This window comes from Anthonomus grandis, chromosome 22 (genome assembly GCF_022605725.1).
Source record: "Anthonomus grandis grandis chromosome 22, icAntGran1.3, whole genome shotgun sequence".
In the NCBI taxonomy this organism is placed as follows: domain Eukaryota; kingdom Metazoa; phylum Arthropoda; class Insecta; order Coleoptera; family Curculionidae; genus Anthonomus; species Anthonomus grandis.
Window position 1 is genome coordinate 39,854,391 of NC_065567.1, and position 19,888 is coordinate 39,874,278.

The 19,888-nt window shown below is 34.2% G+C and overlaps 1 protein-coding gene across 1 annotated transcript; it reads left to right on the forward strand.

The window, feature by feature from the left end:
- Positions 1-3,810: 3,810 nt before the first annotated feature.
- LOC126748471 (uncharacterized) lies at positions 3,811-13,195 on the forward strand. The gene is made up of 4 exons (XM_050457724.1): positions 3,811-3,838; positions 4,148-4,273; positions 4,601-4,832; positions 13,066-13,195. Exons 1-4 carry the CDS (start codon positions 3,811-3,813, stop codon positions 13,193-13,195), a joined length of 516 nt encoding a protein of 171 aa, XP_050313681.1.
- Positions 13,196-19,888: the final 6,693 nt, after the last annotated feature.

Sequence of the window (19,888 nt, forward strand, 5' to 3'; positions counted from 1 at the left end):
GATGGTAAACAAACGCATTGTGACGGTATTGACAGAGGTGGCGAACATGTTATATTATCATTACATACAGGATTATACACTCTGGAACTAACTATGGAACTAGTGATTGGAAATGTGTTCACGGACAGGGTGAAAGGGAATGTGAATCCTTGGTGGACCTGGAACCTTTGATACCCATCGCAGGAATTTGGATGCCGACGACTCACGAACATCCTCGGAACCAATCGTTGAATAAAAATGCAATTGGGAAAACTTAATGAAAATAGAGTTTTTCCTCATGAAAGCGGTACGGTTTTATAGGCTATGACCTTTTATGATAAACAAACTTAGTTTCAGCTCTCAAAACCGGGTATTTCTAGGTAAAAATAGCGGGACAAAAGCTGGCCACATGTGTACAAGAAAACCGGCTTTTCAGGAAAACCGCGGGAAACTGAATCCTGATTTATATTATATTTTGCCACACCAGGCATGCCCCTTTATTTAACAGGGCTTTCCGAGGTAGGTAAACCTTGAAACTTGCAAAATAGAACATGTAAACAATGCAACAGCATGAAAGGAAAATTTCATGAAAATAACCGGAAAACTGGAAGCACAGTGATGAAAACCCTCTCAGTTTTAGGCATTTGTGGTTCTTTATTATCCTAAGAATAACCAGGGCTGAAAACAATAAGGCCAGAGACTACAACATAGTCAACGGAGAACTAGGCATAACCTATAAGAAATCAAACCTTTCCAGGATCCTATCAGGCTAGAAACCTCTTCAAGTTGGTTTCTTTATGTATGTTTACAATTATAAATCACTCATGACTCACAGGTAAAGCTTAAAATGTATCTTTTTCTTATGTAAATTCTAAATTTAGAGGTTAAAATGTTAACGGAGCACAATTATCTAAGTTGTCTTATAAAAGACTGCCTTGGCTTACCCTTATTACTATAAAATAAAGACAAAATCTTGTAGCTTCGTTACAACGTCAAAGGATACAAGAAAGAAGTTTGGAGGTATAATAATATTAGACAAAATTTGTGCCAGATGGTAGGAGTTTTTAATAGAAAAAGGGTTAGAAAAGCAGTTTAATTGGGGTAAAATAGATGTTAACCAGAAAGAAAATTTTGATGCAGGGGAATTTCTATATGAAACTACGGGCCTTATAAGACAGTTCATGTTCATGGGAATTAGTTTATAAGGTTGCATAGAAAAATATTCAAAAGTTGAACTACAAATTTTAAATAGTTGTTTAATATGATGAACGTATCTAGAGGTTGGGTTATTAGATAAGATTTGAAATTCATAAAATTTTAAAAATCATTAGTTTTATGGTAATAGTCGGATCTGGGCATAATCGCAATACAATTCCTTTTATCAGTCTTAGTTAAAATAAGGTAGTTTTTTGTGTTTTATTTTTTAGATCTTTAAATTTCTTGTTATTTTTGAAAGAATTAGCCTGCCGAAGCAGGTCGTGTGAGAATTTTATGAAGTTGAAATATTTATTAACTTTCAATGTAATGTCGGTTCTCACCAAGTTTGGGTTGGACACTTGGGTTGATTTTAGAATTCTTTCGCAGTCTACCAAAGTGTGAAAATACAATGATGGTAGCTTTAAGTGTAGTTGAGACGTCAAAAAATTACAAGATAACTTGCTAGACACAAATGCTTCGAAGTGAATATATTTTTATCCTTACCGTATTTAGCCATTTCATGAAAATAATGCATCAACCTGGATTTTTTCATTTGCTATTTTTTTCTGAAACTTTTCAACCTTCACCTAAATAGAGATGTTACCTAAACAATGCATAAGCATAGGTACCGAGAATTATATATTTTAAATACATTGCTAGGTATCAATAGTAGTTTTTTAGACGAGAAAATTTATGAAGTGTGTTAACATTTTTGATATGTCGAGGTAAGCAATTGAAAGTGGATAAAGCCTCAGATATAGAATTATGTAAAATAATATTTATTTTAATAGGGTTTAGATAAATAATATTAAATTTTTGTGTAAAAAAATAAGCAAGAGCAAAAGAACAAAATGAGTTATATACAATGAATCAGTAGCAGTCTTATAATAATAAATAAATAGGGTTTTTAAAACATGGCTCTGAAGTATTTGTATTGAAGTATTTGTAACGTTTTTTTGTTTGTTGGGTATAAATTAAAACAATCAAAATAGTCGACTAATTATTTATTGACTTCATCTTCTAGAATTAGGAGTTCTATTATACCCAAAATGATTTCACATTGGGTGAATACTTGGCGACTTCTTCCCAAGTTGGCTTCCTCATCCTTTCCTTAATCTAGATTAGGACGACCTACATAGTTATCGGAAATTTCCTCTTGGTCTTTTATTAGATCCCGATTTTGCCACTTATGATCAACGATGGTGATTTTTAAAAACTTAGCATCTTTCTCCCTGCCCGCTGATACGTCGATGATCGCTTCTTCGCCTCGACCTTCATGAGTTTAATGGGAGTGGAACTGGGGCTTTCTGAGTCTTTTTCATATCTTCATCGCGAGGTCCACTCAGAAATGTTCGGACTGCCAAACGTTCCATGATTCTTTCCGGAAAATTTGGATATGTCTGTCGAACCGAACGTGCATTGTCGACTTTAAATTCTTGCTAGGATTTCCCTGACTTTTGCCACTAATTTTTCAGCTGCGTATGGTAGAAATATTTCAGGTATGACAGGCCTAAAGATATCTCCAAATTCCTCACTAGGCGGTCGTACACTTCTTGTTCTGCTAAAGTTATTCTTTGCAGAATGGCAGCAGCATCTCCTTTCAAAGTCAACGTAAGGGCAGTTGCCTTCTCCCTGAATGACCAACCGTTTGCTCTTGCAGCTCCTTCAATCTGGCTTTTCTTCCAATTTTACAGAATTTTCCAGTAATTTAGCTTCTAGGTTCACAAAATTTTCTAGTAATTTAGCTTCCAGGTGGCCGAAATTTTCTTGCAAAATATTTTTTAATCCTTGCAACAATTGACTGATATCACTTGCACCAGGAAAATTAAAATTGTCAACGCCGGTTTATCGCCTTTCTCAAGTAATGCATTACGAAGCCGCCTCTGCAAGGCTACTTTATTTCCCGTTTTATTACAATTCGTTTCTTCCAGCACCCTTTTCAGCTCAGCAAATCTGAGATTCGACAGCTTTGGCATTTTCACAAAATTTATCTACTATTCTAGTCCACTATTATTTAGTTTTACCAATGTCCACTTTACTGACGTTCAATTTTAACCCCTCACCTGACACCAACGAAGCGTTTTTCTCATTCGTTAGCTGTAAATTAAAAAAATCGAAAATAGTCAACTAATTTACATTTTTACTGTATTTACAACATTTATTTTTACTGTATTTATTTGCAACTATTTCAATCTCGTGCCTATAATTCGAACTTTACTTCACTGAACCAAAGTTTACTGAATAAAATACAAGTTGCTTCACTCGGCTCCACGCGCCGAATTACCTATTCACCGCCCCTCACTTCATTTGCCGGGCGACGCTCCTACAATCGAATCTGTTGGGTTACACAGTGAGTAGAGTTTAAATCGTTTTGATGTGCGAGCGTTTTATTACTAGTTGTACCGGGTGGACTCAGTGGACTGGCAAATATAATAATCTATTATATTAAAATGTCGACTTATTGTTCGGTAGACAGTTGTTTTACAAAGCGTGGAAGTGGTTTAATGTTTTTTAGATGTCCGAAAAATTAAAATAGCTAAGTACATTGGAATTAGTTATTTATTAAATTCATGATTGCATTCCTAGTTACTTTATGATCTGGTTCCTGTTTCTTTTTTTAAATTAATATAAAAAATGGATTATAGGTGCCAACTCTGGAAAGGTATTTTGGGATTTACTGGCGAACATAGATATGCCGATCTTACTCCGGAACAATGTTATAAAAGGGTTAATATCTGTAGCTTGCATTTTGCGGAGAGCAGTTTTATGTCTCCTTCAATCAACGCCTTAGACCCGACGCAATTCCTACAGTGTTCCTGACCAGAGCATCGACAAGTATGTTTTATGTTTTCTTCTAATTTGTGCAGTTATAATGGCAATATGTATTATAGAAGATACCTTTTAATATTTGCAATTTTTTGGTGTATAGGGAAATCAGAATTATTTACAAATTTACGTACTATTTTTCCAGGCACAGATAATTCTTACATCATTGCCAGTCACACCTTAAGGAAGGAATTCAGTGACGCTTCCGTGCAAATTGACACTCCGATGCAGGTTAATGTTTCTGTCCAGACGGATGTATGTAATAATACAGGTAAGTGAAAGAATCGGCACTGTGAACTTTTTTATAAATTACACTTGTACTATACTCAAATGTTTTACTTAAAGTACAATAAAAATTAAGAAAAACCTAGTAATTTAATAATGAATACGACGCTACCCCTATAATAGTTTTTTAGGTCCTGAGTAAAAAAATCTATATTTTTTGTTAGATTTTATTATTTCAGTTTGGGTAAAGTTCATTAAATTCTAAAAAACATTACCTTACATTTTTTTAAATTATTTTGGTCTTGTTTTGAGTTAAATTTTAATGTTGTATTAAAACAGGTATCGTATATCTAAAATAAATTTTACTTTCAAGATAAGTTTTGTCAAACGTCAATGAAGATTTCGGCAATGACTCCAAGAAAAATTCAATTAAGAAAAGAAATTAAAACTCTGGAAAAGGAAGGCTCTCACGCAAAAACATCCCTGGAAGTAGGAGTTACTTTGGACGATGTTCAAAAATTCCTAGATGACAACTACCCAGCAGATTCTTGTGCATTCCTTAAGAGTCAGCTATCTCTTCTGAACAAGTCTCCTCGGGGAAGCAGGTACACAAATAAATATAAACAATTTGCTATGAGTTTATACCTTGTTGGACCAAAAGCCTATAAGAAAATGTCATCCGTTTGTCGTTTGCCGTCAAAGTCCACTCTTCAACGTTTCACAAAAAACTGGCCAATAAATCCAGGATTTAATGATTTTATTTTTCGATTAGCAGAATTGAAATCGCGTTTTTTAAATGACAAAGCAAAAGACTGTTTTTTTATGTATAGATGAGATGTCCATTAAGTCACATCTATATAACAATATCTCAAGTGACAAGGTAGTTGGTTTCCAGGAAGGTTTGAGAGGAAACACTACAGATATTGCCAGCAACGTTTTGGTTCTAATGGCCCGGGGTATTGCAACCAGCCTATCGCATATTTTTTCTATAAATCATCTTCAAATTCAGATGAACTTAAAAATATTTTATTTGAATCAGTTCGGAAAATAAATTCAACAGGTTTAAATGTCCTAGGCGTGGTTTCTGACCAGGGCTCAAATTTTTATAAACTAGTCAAAACTACTTTACATTTATCTGAGGAAAAGCCGCGGTTTTTAATTGATGGACAAAGAACTTGTATATATGTTTGATGTCCCACATTTGTTAAAATCAACGAGAAATAATTTTTTTAACTACAATTTTGTAATTAACAAGGGAGCAACAAATAAGAGTTATTTGGAAACCATGTATAATTATGATAAAATGAAACAGTATAGACTTGCTCCAAGACTATCTAGCGAGCACATTTTTCCAAGTAACTTTCAGAAAATGAACGTTAAATTAGCGACACCGATATTTAGTCACTCTGTTGCAGTAGCATTGCATACTTATATTGATTTTAAAATTCTTTCAGAGGCAAAAGTTACTGCAGATTTAATTGAAAAAATGAATAGATTATTTGATATTCTAAATTCGAGTACTCGGCAAAATTTCAATGCTTTCATGGGAAATGAAAAACAAATTTTGCTTTTAAGAGAAATGGACAACTTATTTAAAAACTTAAACGTTATAAATGTTAATGGGAAAAATATGACAAAACAACTTAAATTTATTTTTGGTTGGCGGCTATCTATTAATGCTATTTTGATATTATTTGAGACTTTGCAGGGTAAGGGATATAAATATCTGTTTACCAGAAATCTAAATCAAGATTTTTTGGAAAACTTTTTCGGGAAAATCAGGAATTGTACTGGAAATGTGAGAAATCCAATTCCCATACAGTTTTGCCGGGCTTTTAAAAAAAAATTTGCATTACGGCATATTGACCAAACCGACGGTGCGAATTGTATGGAAGATATAAATGAAGTTTTATTAGCTCTTACACCAGATGTTCTCCAACAATGTAATGAAATATTTTTTCAACCTAACCCTCCAAACACCTTACTTAAAGTATTAACAAAAGATTATCAGAATCTTAAGGAAATGTTTAGAAAAACATTCTTGCGATGTATGTATAAGCTTTAGGAATTCTAATACGTTAGGTGAAGACGAAACTAAATTTTGTCATTTTAAATCATACAGTGAAACTAATTTTGGATTAGTAGTTCCATTTAAGAATATGACTGATAAAATAAGAAATAAAACAAGGACTTATTTGACACTTGGCATTTATACAGGCAAATAAAATAAGAAATAAGAGTAACCAGGTTATATGGTAATATGCCAGGTTATAGTACCTCTCTGTCTTGAGAGGGTGTGTTGTGACCAAAATAACGTGCGCAGTTTCGTTTTCACGTGAAATAAAATATGAAAGTTGGATTTTGGTCAACTTCTTATTTTATTCTTATATTATTTTGCTATATAAATGCGTTATGGAACTTCTGTACATTTAACTCTTATTTTATTTTTATTTTATTTCTTATTTTACTTTATTTGTCTGTGTAAATCCAGCTTAAGAGACTGCATTGTTTACATTTTAAAATGGCAAAATATATTTTCCTCTCAATCTTTTGTCCTTCTTTTACAATATTGCACTTTTGCCAGAGCTATTTATCCGCTTTTTAAGTATTAAAAAATGTAATACCTTTTAAAGGTTATTTGAGTCGGAAACATAACTGAGCTTATAATGAAAAAAAACTAATCGAAAATTAATAAAATTCATAGAAAAATCGACTTAATTTAAAAGCAAAAATATTAATAAAAGCAGCAGTCCAAACAAAAATATCTTGGAGCATTAAAAAATTTAGTCACTTCGGCAACGTTGCGCTACAGTCTTAGGCACATTACTATTTTTCTATTTTTACTATTTTTCGAGTTCTGTCAAAAATTATGAATGAATGAATCTCGAGCGATGTTGCCAAGGAATTAAAACAAATAAACGCTTTTAATTATTGAGTCTAAGGGTGTATTTTGTGTTTAGAGTGTGTTTTATCAGTTTTTTGTTGTTTTCGTACTTTTTTGGAGAAAATTAATGCCAAAATAAACGATCATGGTGCATTCTTGTGCAGTAAAGAGAGTAGAGCATTAAAATCCAAATTTCATCGGTAAGTTTATTTGTTTACGTTTAAACAGCAAAAGACTTTTGTATTTTTACCACCAGCGTCGTCACATGAAAAATATTACGGTTAATTAATTATGTAATGACATTTTTCGCCTCTATTTAAAATTGCATAAGAGCGATGAAAACAACACGTATCGATATAGAAAATTATTTGTACACTACACAATCCTTTCTCCATCCTTTTCTCTCTCACTACTAATTTTAAAACAATAAAATTCCACATTATTGGGCTGGTTATGAATGAAACATTACGTTTATTACTTATAATGTCTTTGGTAATGCTATTATTAGTCTGACAAAATAATAAAAACGTCAAAAAGTGTAGTAATCAATCATTTAAAATTCAAACATGTCATTACTTAGTAGTTATGTCTATCTTTAGTTGTTAAGTTTAGTAACAGTAATATATGCATTTTTTCACACAAACTTTTGACTTTGATTTAAAAATAAATCCTAATGAAACCAGTCGTACCAAAACAACCTTTAATAAGATACCTAAGTACCTAATTATTAACAAAAAAAATTTAACCATTTAGTTCTTGAATTAGGTAAACTTTGATAATGTAAAATATATTTAGTTTGGTGGTTATAAAAATATATAATTTATAGTATTATCAGTTTACATATTTTTCCCAAGTAGGTACATTAAATAATAATTTTATTCCAGATAATAAAGTTATTATAAAATCGTGCTTCGTCTTCCCCTACAGTTCGAATTAGACGAAACTTTACATACATGAATTCCCTTTTACATTTTTTGCTAGTTCCCCGTCGGCGAGGAGCTCGGCGGCCTGCCTTTGAGATCGAAAGATAAAAGGTTTTTCGCCGAGTGAAGCAACTTGTATTTTATTCAGTAAACTTTGACTGAACTGACAACTGACTGCAAGGCAGCTCCTTATATACTCGGCTGAATGCTGTTTCGGCGATTCTGCGGTGTGGTTCATTCCGGAATAATGGAAAATTAGTTGGTTTCTCGGTGTATATCGTTACATTATTTTTTTCAAGTTGGTTTTACTGTATATACCTCCGATTGAAATTATAAATGTGATACTTAGCTCTAAGACTGAGAAGATCTTTGTATCTGCTCATTGCCTCTTGGATAGGTATAATTTTTCTTTTTGTATATTCGATATATGGTTTCCAGTTTAATTCATCTACGTCCTAAATATTTGACAGGGTTTGATTTTTGCAATTCGTAATTGTTAATAGAGAGTTAATAGATACTATATATGTAGGAATCTAAGATAAGAGCCTCAAAAGCTAATCTCTTTTAAAAATGGTGATAATAGTATTAATTTGGTAAAATAAAACCAAGAGTTTCTTACCACAACTAACAGTAGTAACCACAAGTAGCTGTTTCTGGCTCTTTCCGGTTTAAAGTTCCATTCCCCTAAAAAATATACAACTAATTAAATTTATGAAAGCAAATACTTATTTTATTTTCAACCCTTATTTTTATTTCATCATTTCATCCACCATTATAAAGCAAATTTGCAACTTCCTCAAGAACCTTAGAACCTTTTTGTCTCAACGAGCTTGAACTAGTGCACAAAGGTCATACAGCTTTAAGCCTCCCATTTTGATTAGCTTTAGCAATCATAAGAATATATATATATATATATATATATATATATATATATATATATAAGACTCCGTAAAATATTATGTGTCTTGTCGGTTTTTCCAACATTTCTCACCCGTTTAGCCAGAACCCTAGTACTAATGTTTTGTGATTCTTCGACTAGATATAGAATCTTATGAAACAAACTCTTACTCCAAAAAAACGATTTTATATTTCTCTTGACGCCTTGTTTCATTTTGACGCCTTGTATATTGAATACCGAGTGCTTAGTTGAAAAATGGCATAATGAAAGTCGCAATATTTTGATCCACCCTATATGTGGCCGCCGGTTAATAGTTCAAACAAAGAATTCAAAATTAGGCAAATATATCTTAAATAACAAAAAAGCTCTAAATAAAAATTCCAATTAGTTCGAAGCAACGTGAATAAACTAATGATGGTTACACGACCTAACTCTATATGTTAAAAATTTTCAAAAATGTAATATGTATAATATTTTAAGTAAATCCAATATATCAAATCAAATCAATACCAAAAATAATAAGATGGTTACGTATTCTTAAAGCTCAATGTTCCAAACATTTGCCAAAATTCATCCTTAATGAGTCTCAAATACCAAATTCAGATGAAATTGTACCAATAGCATCAAAATCTCAAATAGTATCTCTATCCGCAACGGAGTTCTGTTCGCATCTCTCTGTATTTTAGATTGACTAATAACGATTTATATCCGCATGCATGTGTGAATAATGACTTTTATTCACACGTACATGCGGATATAAATCGTTATTTATAGGTACGCATTTTCCCCCCAGCCATCAGTTTATTTTCCTTTGCGTATGTGACAACACGTTGGTCTTTTAAAAAAACCTAATTTTGTATTTTTAAACCGATCTGAAGAGAAAGATTTTTTAATGATTTTCCTACTTTATCTCCACTTAACTACATTAACTCTAAGAAGCAAAATATTCAAATTTTATATTTGCAATATTGGTAATTTTAGCCACACATTTCAACAACACAACTTACATAAATGCAAGTTTCTTTTTTTTGCTGGATATGTTTTCCGTTTTTTGAGTTTATCTAGTTTTACTTCGTCTTCACACTCAGGTTTTGGTAAACGGTTAAGGATTAAGTTCGAATAATTCTTTTTCCATCATTAGTACCTACTGTACTATAATGTTTGTCAAATGCTATATACCTATCAAGTGTGTCGCACAAAAAATATTACATTACATATCTGCATGTAATGTAATGTTTTATCGATTATTCGATCATTGGAATATCCAGTCTCTTAAAATTTCTATACTATTTTCCTGATATTCACAGCTATTTTATCAATTTACGCAATGAAAGTAGAAAGCCGATTAAAATAATTTGCCACCATTATGACAAATATAAACATTTTAAACGTCGGCGAAGCGATTTAATTGGGAAAAATCATGACGATAGACGTCAAAATCGACTATTTTTAGACTGTGTTTAGAGTATGCAAAAGGCGGTTTATTGTGTGATACATATAGGGATAGCAGAACTAAAGAAAAATATTAAAATCACTTCCGCCCTATTGCAATCGGTTTAAGTATTTAAATATCAATTAGTAAAATCCAATGGGAAATGCGCCCATAATGAGTCAGACTTAAACTCCAATCTTTAGGGTGACATTTTTTGCGACAGGAACTTTTTCGAGAAAAAATACTTTAGTACACTCGTTATAGTTATGAAAAAATTAGTATTACTAAGTACACACACTATTATTGAAGAAAGTATTTGTTATGTAGTGAAAAAAATTCTGCATCTGCTCAATGGCTTTTGTCTCTTCTTTTGTCGGACTTTGATTTTTCTTGTAAATTCTGCCAACTTGGAAGCTAACTTGCTGGAAAATACTAAAAAAACTCTAGAGTAGTAGTTTTTTTCGAGAGAGAGAATTATGTCAGGTTAACAGCAAAGATTTTCGAAAATAAGAAGAAATCCTGAAAAATTCATATTCACTAGAAAATTCTTTTCTTGATGAGGGCAGGATCCAGGAACTTCAAAGCAGATTTCTACATTGGACGTCAACACTTTTGATGAGCCGCCATGTAGGCCTTTAGCAGTGGCCAATAAGAATGAAGCTTGTGGTAATACGGAATATGTTGGGCTTAAACTGCTTCAATTTAATGGTACTATATCTTGAAATTTTTATCAGCGCCAGTTTGAAGTGGCTGTAAAAGCAAACGGTGGCTGTCGCCATCCATAAAAAAAAAATGTCCTTGAAGAGCAAAAAATCTATGAACACCTGGTGAGACATTTGGAAATGCGTTACGGCCAGGATCACCTGGAAGATGATTATCACAGACCTTGGGGAGTCCTTGCAAGAATTAAAAGCTGATATTAAATGTTGGGTTCACTAGCATATTCAGATGTCTAGGAACGGATTATGAAACGTTCGGCACTTCAACGTTCCTGGATGGACTCCACGATGGTGAAATAAGGCAGGCTTTATTAGTAGCACATCCACGTGAGCTAGTAGATGCACTAACACGGGCCTTTGTATTCGAGGCTGCCAAAAACACGAACAGGGGCTAGGCTCGTGGGAGATAATCATCGACCTGAATTTAGCAAATACCGCACAAGTTGCTGTAGGAGTGCTTCACAAACTTCGGAAATAAAAAACTGGCCTTTTACGTGTGCTTCTACCTGCAACACGGGACAAGTCCTCGAAAATTGGATGCAGTACCGACTAAATAAGTAATGACCCCACCTCTCGCCTGAGCTGTCAATATCAGCCAATCAGAGAAAACATTAATTAAGACCAACCAGCAGAGTGACGGACCGTCAACAGAAATCATGAATAATTAAAGCAGGAGAGTGATGCGTTACAGTAGTAATGTGTCATTGACAGTGTGAATTTAAAGAAATATGAATAAAAGAAGTTGACTGAAATTATTAATATAATTATTGAAATTAATGAAATATCAATTATTGTTAGTGAAAATAGGAGTAGAAAAATAAAACGCTACAGCTTGTTCCAAAACATCTGTAAGATGCTTGGAATCAAGAAAACGAGAACAATTGCATAACACCTGCCGATCGACCATCCTTGAGAGCACAGGAGTCTCGGGCTCGAGATAATAATGGGAATAGAACTTCGTTTCTCATACGATCTAAACTTTAGTTGCCCGTCAGGAACCGATATTGTTGACTACGTAAGTGAACTACGAAAAAGAATGAATCTCATTTATAGTTCACATTTCCATTTAAGGTGGCAGCGATTGGATGAAGGATACATATGATATCAACGCCAAAGGTCAGAGGTCCAACAACGGTGACTTGGTTTGGCTTAATGACCATAAGATACAGAACGATCTATCACCGAAACTTTAAACATCCTGGGATATAGGACATACAAAATGCTGGAAGCCATTAACGATATTTTTTACAAAATACAAAAGCCACCGAGTAGTAAAGCTGGAGTCATTCACTTTAACCGACTGGCTCCTTATTGTAGAAACTACGAAGATACTGATCTGCAGCAAATCTAACCAGAGTCGGATTTGACATTTGGTGAATTCATTACACACCATTCTAACGGCCGAAAGATTCAATATGGCCTGACCTATGTAGTGCCGCAAGACTCTCGAGCTAAGTAGTATGCTCTGGCACATTGTGAGGATAAAGATTTATGAACGCCTGCAGGAATAACTGAGGTTTTCCGTAAAAAGTTCGAAAAAATCCAAGAGGTGCGTCAGTCTAACCCTAGAGTCAGGAAAGCACTCAAGATAACTGATAAGATTTTCTACCTGGTTACCAACGAGGGGTCAGATCAGAAGCCTATAAGCCTATAAGGCCTATAAGGACCTTTGAAACGCTTTGTGTTCTCTAAAGGAGGAGTTGCTTGCCGATGATTTGAGAAGCCTGGCAATTCTCAAACTCGCATTTTCTCTCACCATATATATGTAAAGTTCTGGTGTACTGGTATATTCATTAACGTCGTTCTCTGGAGGAAAGAGTTGATTTTAATTTTTACAAGAGGTCTAGTTGCAGGACGGCAACCTTCTGTCGATATCTAAATTCACCATCTTTGGAATCATTTCGGGATGAAATGAGTTTAGGTAGGGGTTAGTGTAATGATACTGGCAAGCCATGAATATTAGCTGTGCTTTGTCCTTTCAGAATTATTGCGGTGACACAAACGGGCATGCCGCACGACATGTCAGGAGACAGCTTTTCGTTGAGCTTTAGCGCATATAAAAGAGGAGAATTATACCTAAAACAAAATGATCAACAATTTAATCAGAATTAGGCTTAACTGGAATAGACTACCGAGGAAGAAAAAATAGATATTGTAGTACTCTTAAAAAAGCCCTACAAGAAAGTATGTCAGAAAAAGACATATAGAGAGAGATATTAACTGTAATATTTATTTTGATATATTTTAACAAAAAACTATCTATGACAAAAATTAGTAGAAACAAGGGTTACGTGGTATTAGATGTAATTAAGTTCGTCCAATAGTCCAGCATTTTGATTTCATTTCTTGTTATTTCTTTTTTAATAGAAAATTAGATGACTTTGATTAAAAAGGAGGTACTTGTAGCAGGTGATTTAACTTCAAAATTTTGTTATATTGGATCCAAGGAGGAAAACCATAAAGGAATGACATGAAATAACTAACTCTCGTCAAATAATTTGATTGTCACTAATGTAGGAAATCTGCCAACATTCAGTGGCATACAAGGCACGTCCGGTGGTGGACTTTATTGTGTTTCAAATGGTAATTAGTAGAGGCAGAATAACGAATTGCCAATAATCACAACCCAATCAAATTTAGTCTAAAGACCACAAACTATAAACAGATAATATCAACATCAGTAACGCAGAGGATCGTGTAAAACTGAAAACAGATTTAAGATTTTTGAAAAAAAAAATTGTCAGAATGTTCGATCCAGCCACCACCAGTACGGATACCCCATTGAGAAAAAACTAGCAGTTTAAGAAAATTAAAAACTTAACAAGCAAACACCCATCCGTACGTCTCCACTCCCAATGCGCGGTCTTCACTGAGTCGGCCCGTTTTTTTTAATAAAGGCTTGCACGTTATCTTAGTCCAGACCTTTAAGATCTTCGCGTTGAAGTGTCGTTGCTCCAAAAGTTTTCGTTCTTAGGCGACTTCGCCTATCACAGGCACCTAGTATGTGGTGTGAAGTTGCCTCCCCTGTACCACAATTTGGACAGAGCGGACTTTTTCTCTTACCAAGAAGGTGTAGATCTCGATGAAGATGTCAGAATTGGTGTGTTCTTACACATCCTAAGAGCAATCATCATATAATTTTGTCCTAAGTGAACCTTGCGCCACTCTTCGTTATTCTTCATCCTCTTATGCGCCGCCATGGCCTCCCTCTCAATCCAGACTGGAGGCTCCGGTAGCCCAAGAAGAATTTTTAAAGGGGCCCCAGGTGTTGTTCTCATGGCTTCAGTGATTCTCATTTTGACCAGTCCTTTGCAATCTAGTCAGTTTTTGGGCGTTGATGACCTTCAATACCGTTGGCCACCATACCACGGATCTGTACGAGGTCTTCGGTCGTATGACTGCCACCAGAGAATATGGGGCTTTAGATCGAATCTTGCACTTATTGTTTGTCGTAATTGCCGAATTCGAGCTGTTGATTTATTTACTACCTGCTCTACGTCAGTTTTAAACCTGAGCTTGCTGTCTAAAGTCACTCCCAAGTCTTTAACCTCCTGCCTCAAAGTTCGGCGAGTTTTAAAGCCTGTCAAATTCCGCCTCTCAGTAAAGAGAATCAGCTCGGTCTGTTCTGGATTGATCGACAGCCTTATCTCCTGACACCGCTGTTCCAACATCCCATAGGCGGCTTGCATTCCTTTACAGACTGTGCTTAAGAATTTACCCGTGACAATCACTAGTCCATCGTCCGCATATGCCAGTGCATAGCATCCTTCAAGTTCCAGCTTCCTAAGGAGACTGTCCATCACCAGACATTAAAGGTCAGGCCAAAGGCAAATTGTGGGCAGCCACCTTTCACCCTGGTCTCGATACGATGGTCTCCTAGTGTAGCACTGACCTTCCGGTCTTCAAGCGCTATTTTGACGCACCTGACCAGGTGAGCCGGAGTATCCCTGGTCAGAAGGGCGTCGCAGATACTAATACTAATCTGTTTTAGCTAATTCCTTGTTCTCTATAGCTTTTTCAGCCTTGCTCACTATAGAGTGAAGTGCCGTTTCCGTCGACTTCCCTTTCATGTCGACTATGTCTCTTGAAATTGACTCTGAATCTTTTATAGCCCTTATTAGAAATGAAGTCAGGATTATTGTCCTAAAGGACTTTGATTGGCGGTAGTCTTTCTTGGCCGGTTTGAGATAAAGACTACATCTGCCGCCCTCCATGTGAGTGGAACATGCCCCATTGCAATGCTGTTTTCGAGAACTCTCTTTAAGTAGGGTAGTGTAATTTCAAGGCCTATCTGCAACATCACGGGTATAATTCATTAGGTTTTGCAGCCTTATATGGACTAAACTCACCCACTTTACTATGTTTTTGGCGAGGCTTCAGTCGGGCTCCGGGTCTAGTTCCTCGCCACAAGGTGCAGCATTTCCTTTTCCAAAAAAGAGTCTTAAGGAGAAGCTCGATAATGTCTTCTTTGATTGAGGTCACTAAGGCAATCTCTTGTTGCTAACTGTCCTGAGAGGACATGTTGCCTCGTAAGAATTGATAATTATACTACTGAGCCGTACTGAACAAGGCCCTCTTTAAATTTAATCCAGTCGGTAGCCCTCGGGTTTCTCTTGAGGAGAGCTTTCTAGATAAGGCAAAGGATATATATCCTTCAATCGGCAAAGGATATATATCCTTTGAATATCACCGTGTTACTAGCGTTATGTCGATAAACTCTTGTCTAATTCGATTGACAAAAGTTGGTTCCGCATTTACGTGGCAAAATGGAACAGTTACAACACATCTCTTTGAAATAAAAGGGCTTAGTATGGCCGTCAATTTAATTTAAAAAAATGAAGGCTATAGGTCCAGATAAAACAGTAGCAGAAGTCATCCTTACGTGCATAAAAAAAATTATATTCTTTTTAAATTACTAATACTAATACTTACCTATAAAAAGCGTTTTCTAGGGAATGGAAGAGTGCAAACTTAGTTGTAATTCCAAAAGCCAAAAAACGCAACAGGACAATACAAGATACAGACCTCTGTATATTATTGATTCTTTGGAGAAGGAGCTAGGTATACTCCTATACATTTGACTACAAAAAGAAACGTATGAATATCAACTAAACCACTAACTTCAGTATGCATTTAGAAAAGGGAAATCTGTAATCGATGCTTTAGAAACAATTATGCACATAGCGGTAAACGTCAAGGAAAAAGCTTCTTATTGCACATATTGGGTATAAGCAATATAGAAAGCTACTAGACAGAGTAAATAGAAGATTGGCCATGCCTCAGGGAATAGGACAGTCCCAGAAGAAACAGTGGAGCCCATAGCTAGCATGCTCCTGGACTTGCTAGTCAAGGAAAGAGCAGAATTAGTTCGAATGAGGAAGGTATATAAGGATAGTGCAATAAACAATTTATTGAAAAGGTGCCAGAAAAGATGGGAAAATTATAGTGGCTGGGACAGGAATATTATTAAAAATATGATTGAGTGGACGAAAAAATCGGGGTATCTTGATTACTATGCAGTGCTTTCATTTCAAAACGATCCACCCTTAATAACTTTCTTAAAAAAAAAAAAAAAAAAAAAAAAAACACGTCAAATTAGATATACAGGGGGACGTTTAATTATGCATTTACTGAAGTTCTATCAATCTCCTCACCTCCAGCTAACCTTACTTTAATATGTCAAATGGGAACCCCCATCGTGTGATACATCATAGTAAGCAGCGTAAAATTCTCTGTTCAACGATATCAAAAAAAAAATTAAATCGGTAAATGTGTAAGCAAATAGTTAGCGAAAATGTCTAGAAATAATGAATATTTTATTTACGCCAAACTTTGGTATTTTAAATGAATACTTTTAGTGTGGTACCTACATCATTTTAAAATTCTTACATTTTTAATAATAGATCATTAAAAAAAATACAAGCAATTTAGAAGTTAAAATGTGTGGTAACAAACACTACATTTAGTTCAAGCAAATTATTTATTTTTTTAAGTAAAAAATGTGTACCGTTATTTGCGAGAAAAAAGAGTGTCATCAAATTTTTTGCAAAAATCTTTGCAGTCTTATAACTTTGTATATGTATTTATTTCACTTATATTTTTTGCGAAACCTACCTAATAGGTACAAACAAACACTGCAATATCTTAAATTTTTCAGGCGATTTATTATTGTTAAAACTGTCAGTTTGACGCGTGCAATTCTTCAGTTTTAGTTAAAACAGTGAGTTAATAAAATGATGTATACGCCATTTTTTTTGGAAGAAAATTTGACTGGCGAAATTCATTTAAACCTTTTAGAAAATGCAATATACCCTTTGATCATCTAATCTATGGAAAATTAACTAGATCAACAAGGTGCTATATTATTGAATAAAAATAATATACATTTTCAGCAGGATGGAGCTCCCGCGCACTACACTTTGGTAGTTCGAGAGTGGCTTGATGAAAATTTTTGAGAAAAGTGGATTGGCAGACGTGGTGCAATCGAATGGCCTGCGCGGTCTCCGGACCTAACCCTACTAGACTTTTTTCTTTGGGGCTACTTAAAAAGCAAAGTTTATAAAACCCCACCTGAGAGTATTGAGAATTTAAAAAATAGAATATTTCAAGAATGCAGACAAATTAGCGGGCAGACCCTTGCCAATGTTCGTAAAGAGTTTGAAATAGACTTTTTTATTGTCTTGCTAATAACGGCGCGCATTTTGAACATTTAATAAAATAAATTTGTTAAACTAATTAAATTTGTTTTTCTACCCTACCGATTTACACTTTAATTGCTTCTTGGTCAATCAATTTTATTTTTTTTACAACTATTGATAGCATAATGAATGCCCTTTAAAATAATGTATCACACCATGGGGTGGTGGACGTGTTTTTTTTTAAGAAAGTTATTAAGGGTGGATCGTTTTGAAATGAAAGCACTGTATAGCGCAGCCTATTTCAGGTATGGGGTATTTGGAACTTACCTAAAAAACATTAAAAAACAACCAAATAATAGCTGCTTATACTGGGCTTAGCAACACACCAAAACATACTCGTTTGTTTGCAGACAATTCAAATATTATAAGGTGGAAGCTAGTGAAAAATATAATCAAAACGTGGCAATGGAAAGCGTGGAGAAATTATGCTGAAAAATGAGGCTGAATAGAAAGCAATGAATACGATGTCTGTAAACATTCTGATGAGGAAAGAAAATGAAAGATAAATAGAATAAATATGAAAAAAAAAAAATAAGACTGAAGAGAATAGGACTGAGAATAGGACTAGGGAATTGCACTAAGTGGTAATTTTTTTAGTGGATATGGCGGTGCTAGCAACTTTTACCTATCTCACACTTCTAGTCCACAGCAAATGGATAAATTAAAATGTTCAGTCCTTCTGAACAAAAATCTGAGGCAGTGTGCGTAACAGCATTCTTCCACTACGCCTCCAAAAAAAAAGTTTGGGTTAGGTTGGAAACATACTACCTCTTACACTCTTATATTTTACGTATCAAATAAGGGATCCATACTATTTTTAATTAAAAAAATAATAAAAATAATATAAACAGTGAATGCCTATTACATTGAACAATAGGAAATTTTCCTACAAGAAATTCCAAGTTAAAACCAATATTTATCATTGACTTGGTTAATAATTGCCAACTTTCAAAGCCTGAAATGAATTTCATTAACAATAGCAACACTGCCAAATATCCTTAAGAAATATTGACATTTTGGTGAGTTTTCGCATTGAAATGTCTTGAAGATGACGTTATTCAATAAAAAGTTATTTTGGTTTTAGAGTACAAAGTATGAGTGATCCAAATTTTTTTCTGTTTTATATGGTTTCTATAGACCGTACCCTTTATACTAAGCAAAACATTTTTTGGAAAATCGTTGCGTTCTAATTTGCAGGAGCACCTTTATTCTCATATCTTTTTGGGTTATTATTGCTTTGCTCTCTTGAGATTCATATATGTTATCAAGTTTAAAGGCACTTACCTGCAGCATACAGTCAAAACACAAAACTTAAATTTCTAAAGTTTAATTGTGTTTTTATTTGAAGATAAAAATAGCCTGGAAATTTGTAATGCAAAGGGTCCCGTTACGTTTCCCCTACTTTACAACAAAATGTGAAATTTCTAATTTAATTCTGCTTAAACCTCCTATTTGTTTTCTCAAATTCGATCCCATTAACTTTAAAGGTAATAGAGTTATTAGCTATAATATTTGGCAAGTATGTTAATTTGCTTACTAAAATCCAGCCTGAACAGCTGTTGGGATAGCTGTTCATATTTTCCTTTCATAGAGTATATAGCATGCATTTACTTCTCATAATTTGCTATTAGACTATGTTTTTGCCATAATTTGGGCCATAACGGCTTTATTATATTGTTTTGTTAATTTATAATATCCTGACAGATTTACCAAATCTTACAGAAAGTCAATAAATAATACGCCCATGAAAATTTAGACTCCAGATACATACACAATTATTCATTCACGTATTCCTATTCATTTCACTCACCACTCCTAAAAATAATCCTAATTGCATTCATAAGCTCTACATTAGCATTCTCGCAGTAAGCTTATAAAGCTCTATATAATATAATAGGTTTTCCATTGCCTTGTAAATCTGCACGTAGGCCAAAGCAATTCAGGGAATTTGCGCTAGTTAAAAGCAGTAATTTCTTGGCATTACTGAATTATTAATCAAAAATAAGAACTTTTTCCAGAATTTGTACAAGCTGAAACAGAATCAAGAGATACTCAAAAATATCACTCAACCCCCTTTTCTATTTTAGATTTTAGTGATATCACCTCG

What these genes read in the sequence shown, in the direction of transcription:
- LOC126748471 (XM_050457724.1), top strand. Translation starts at nt 3,811, where the DNA reads ATGGATTATAGGTGCCAACTCTGGAAAG. An exon ending in TAGGTGCCAACTCTGGAAAG is followed by an intron (nt 3,839 to 4,147) that starts GTATTTTGGGAT and finishes CTATTTTTCCAG; the next exon opens with GCACAGATAATTCTTACATC. An exon ending in AAGTCTCCTCGGGGAAGCAG is followed by an intron (nt 4,833 to 13,065) that starts GTACACAAATAA and finishes TTGTCCTTTCAG; the next exon opens with AATTATTGCGGTGACACAAA.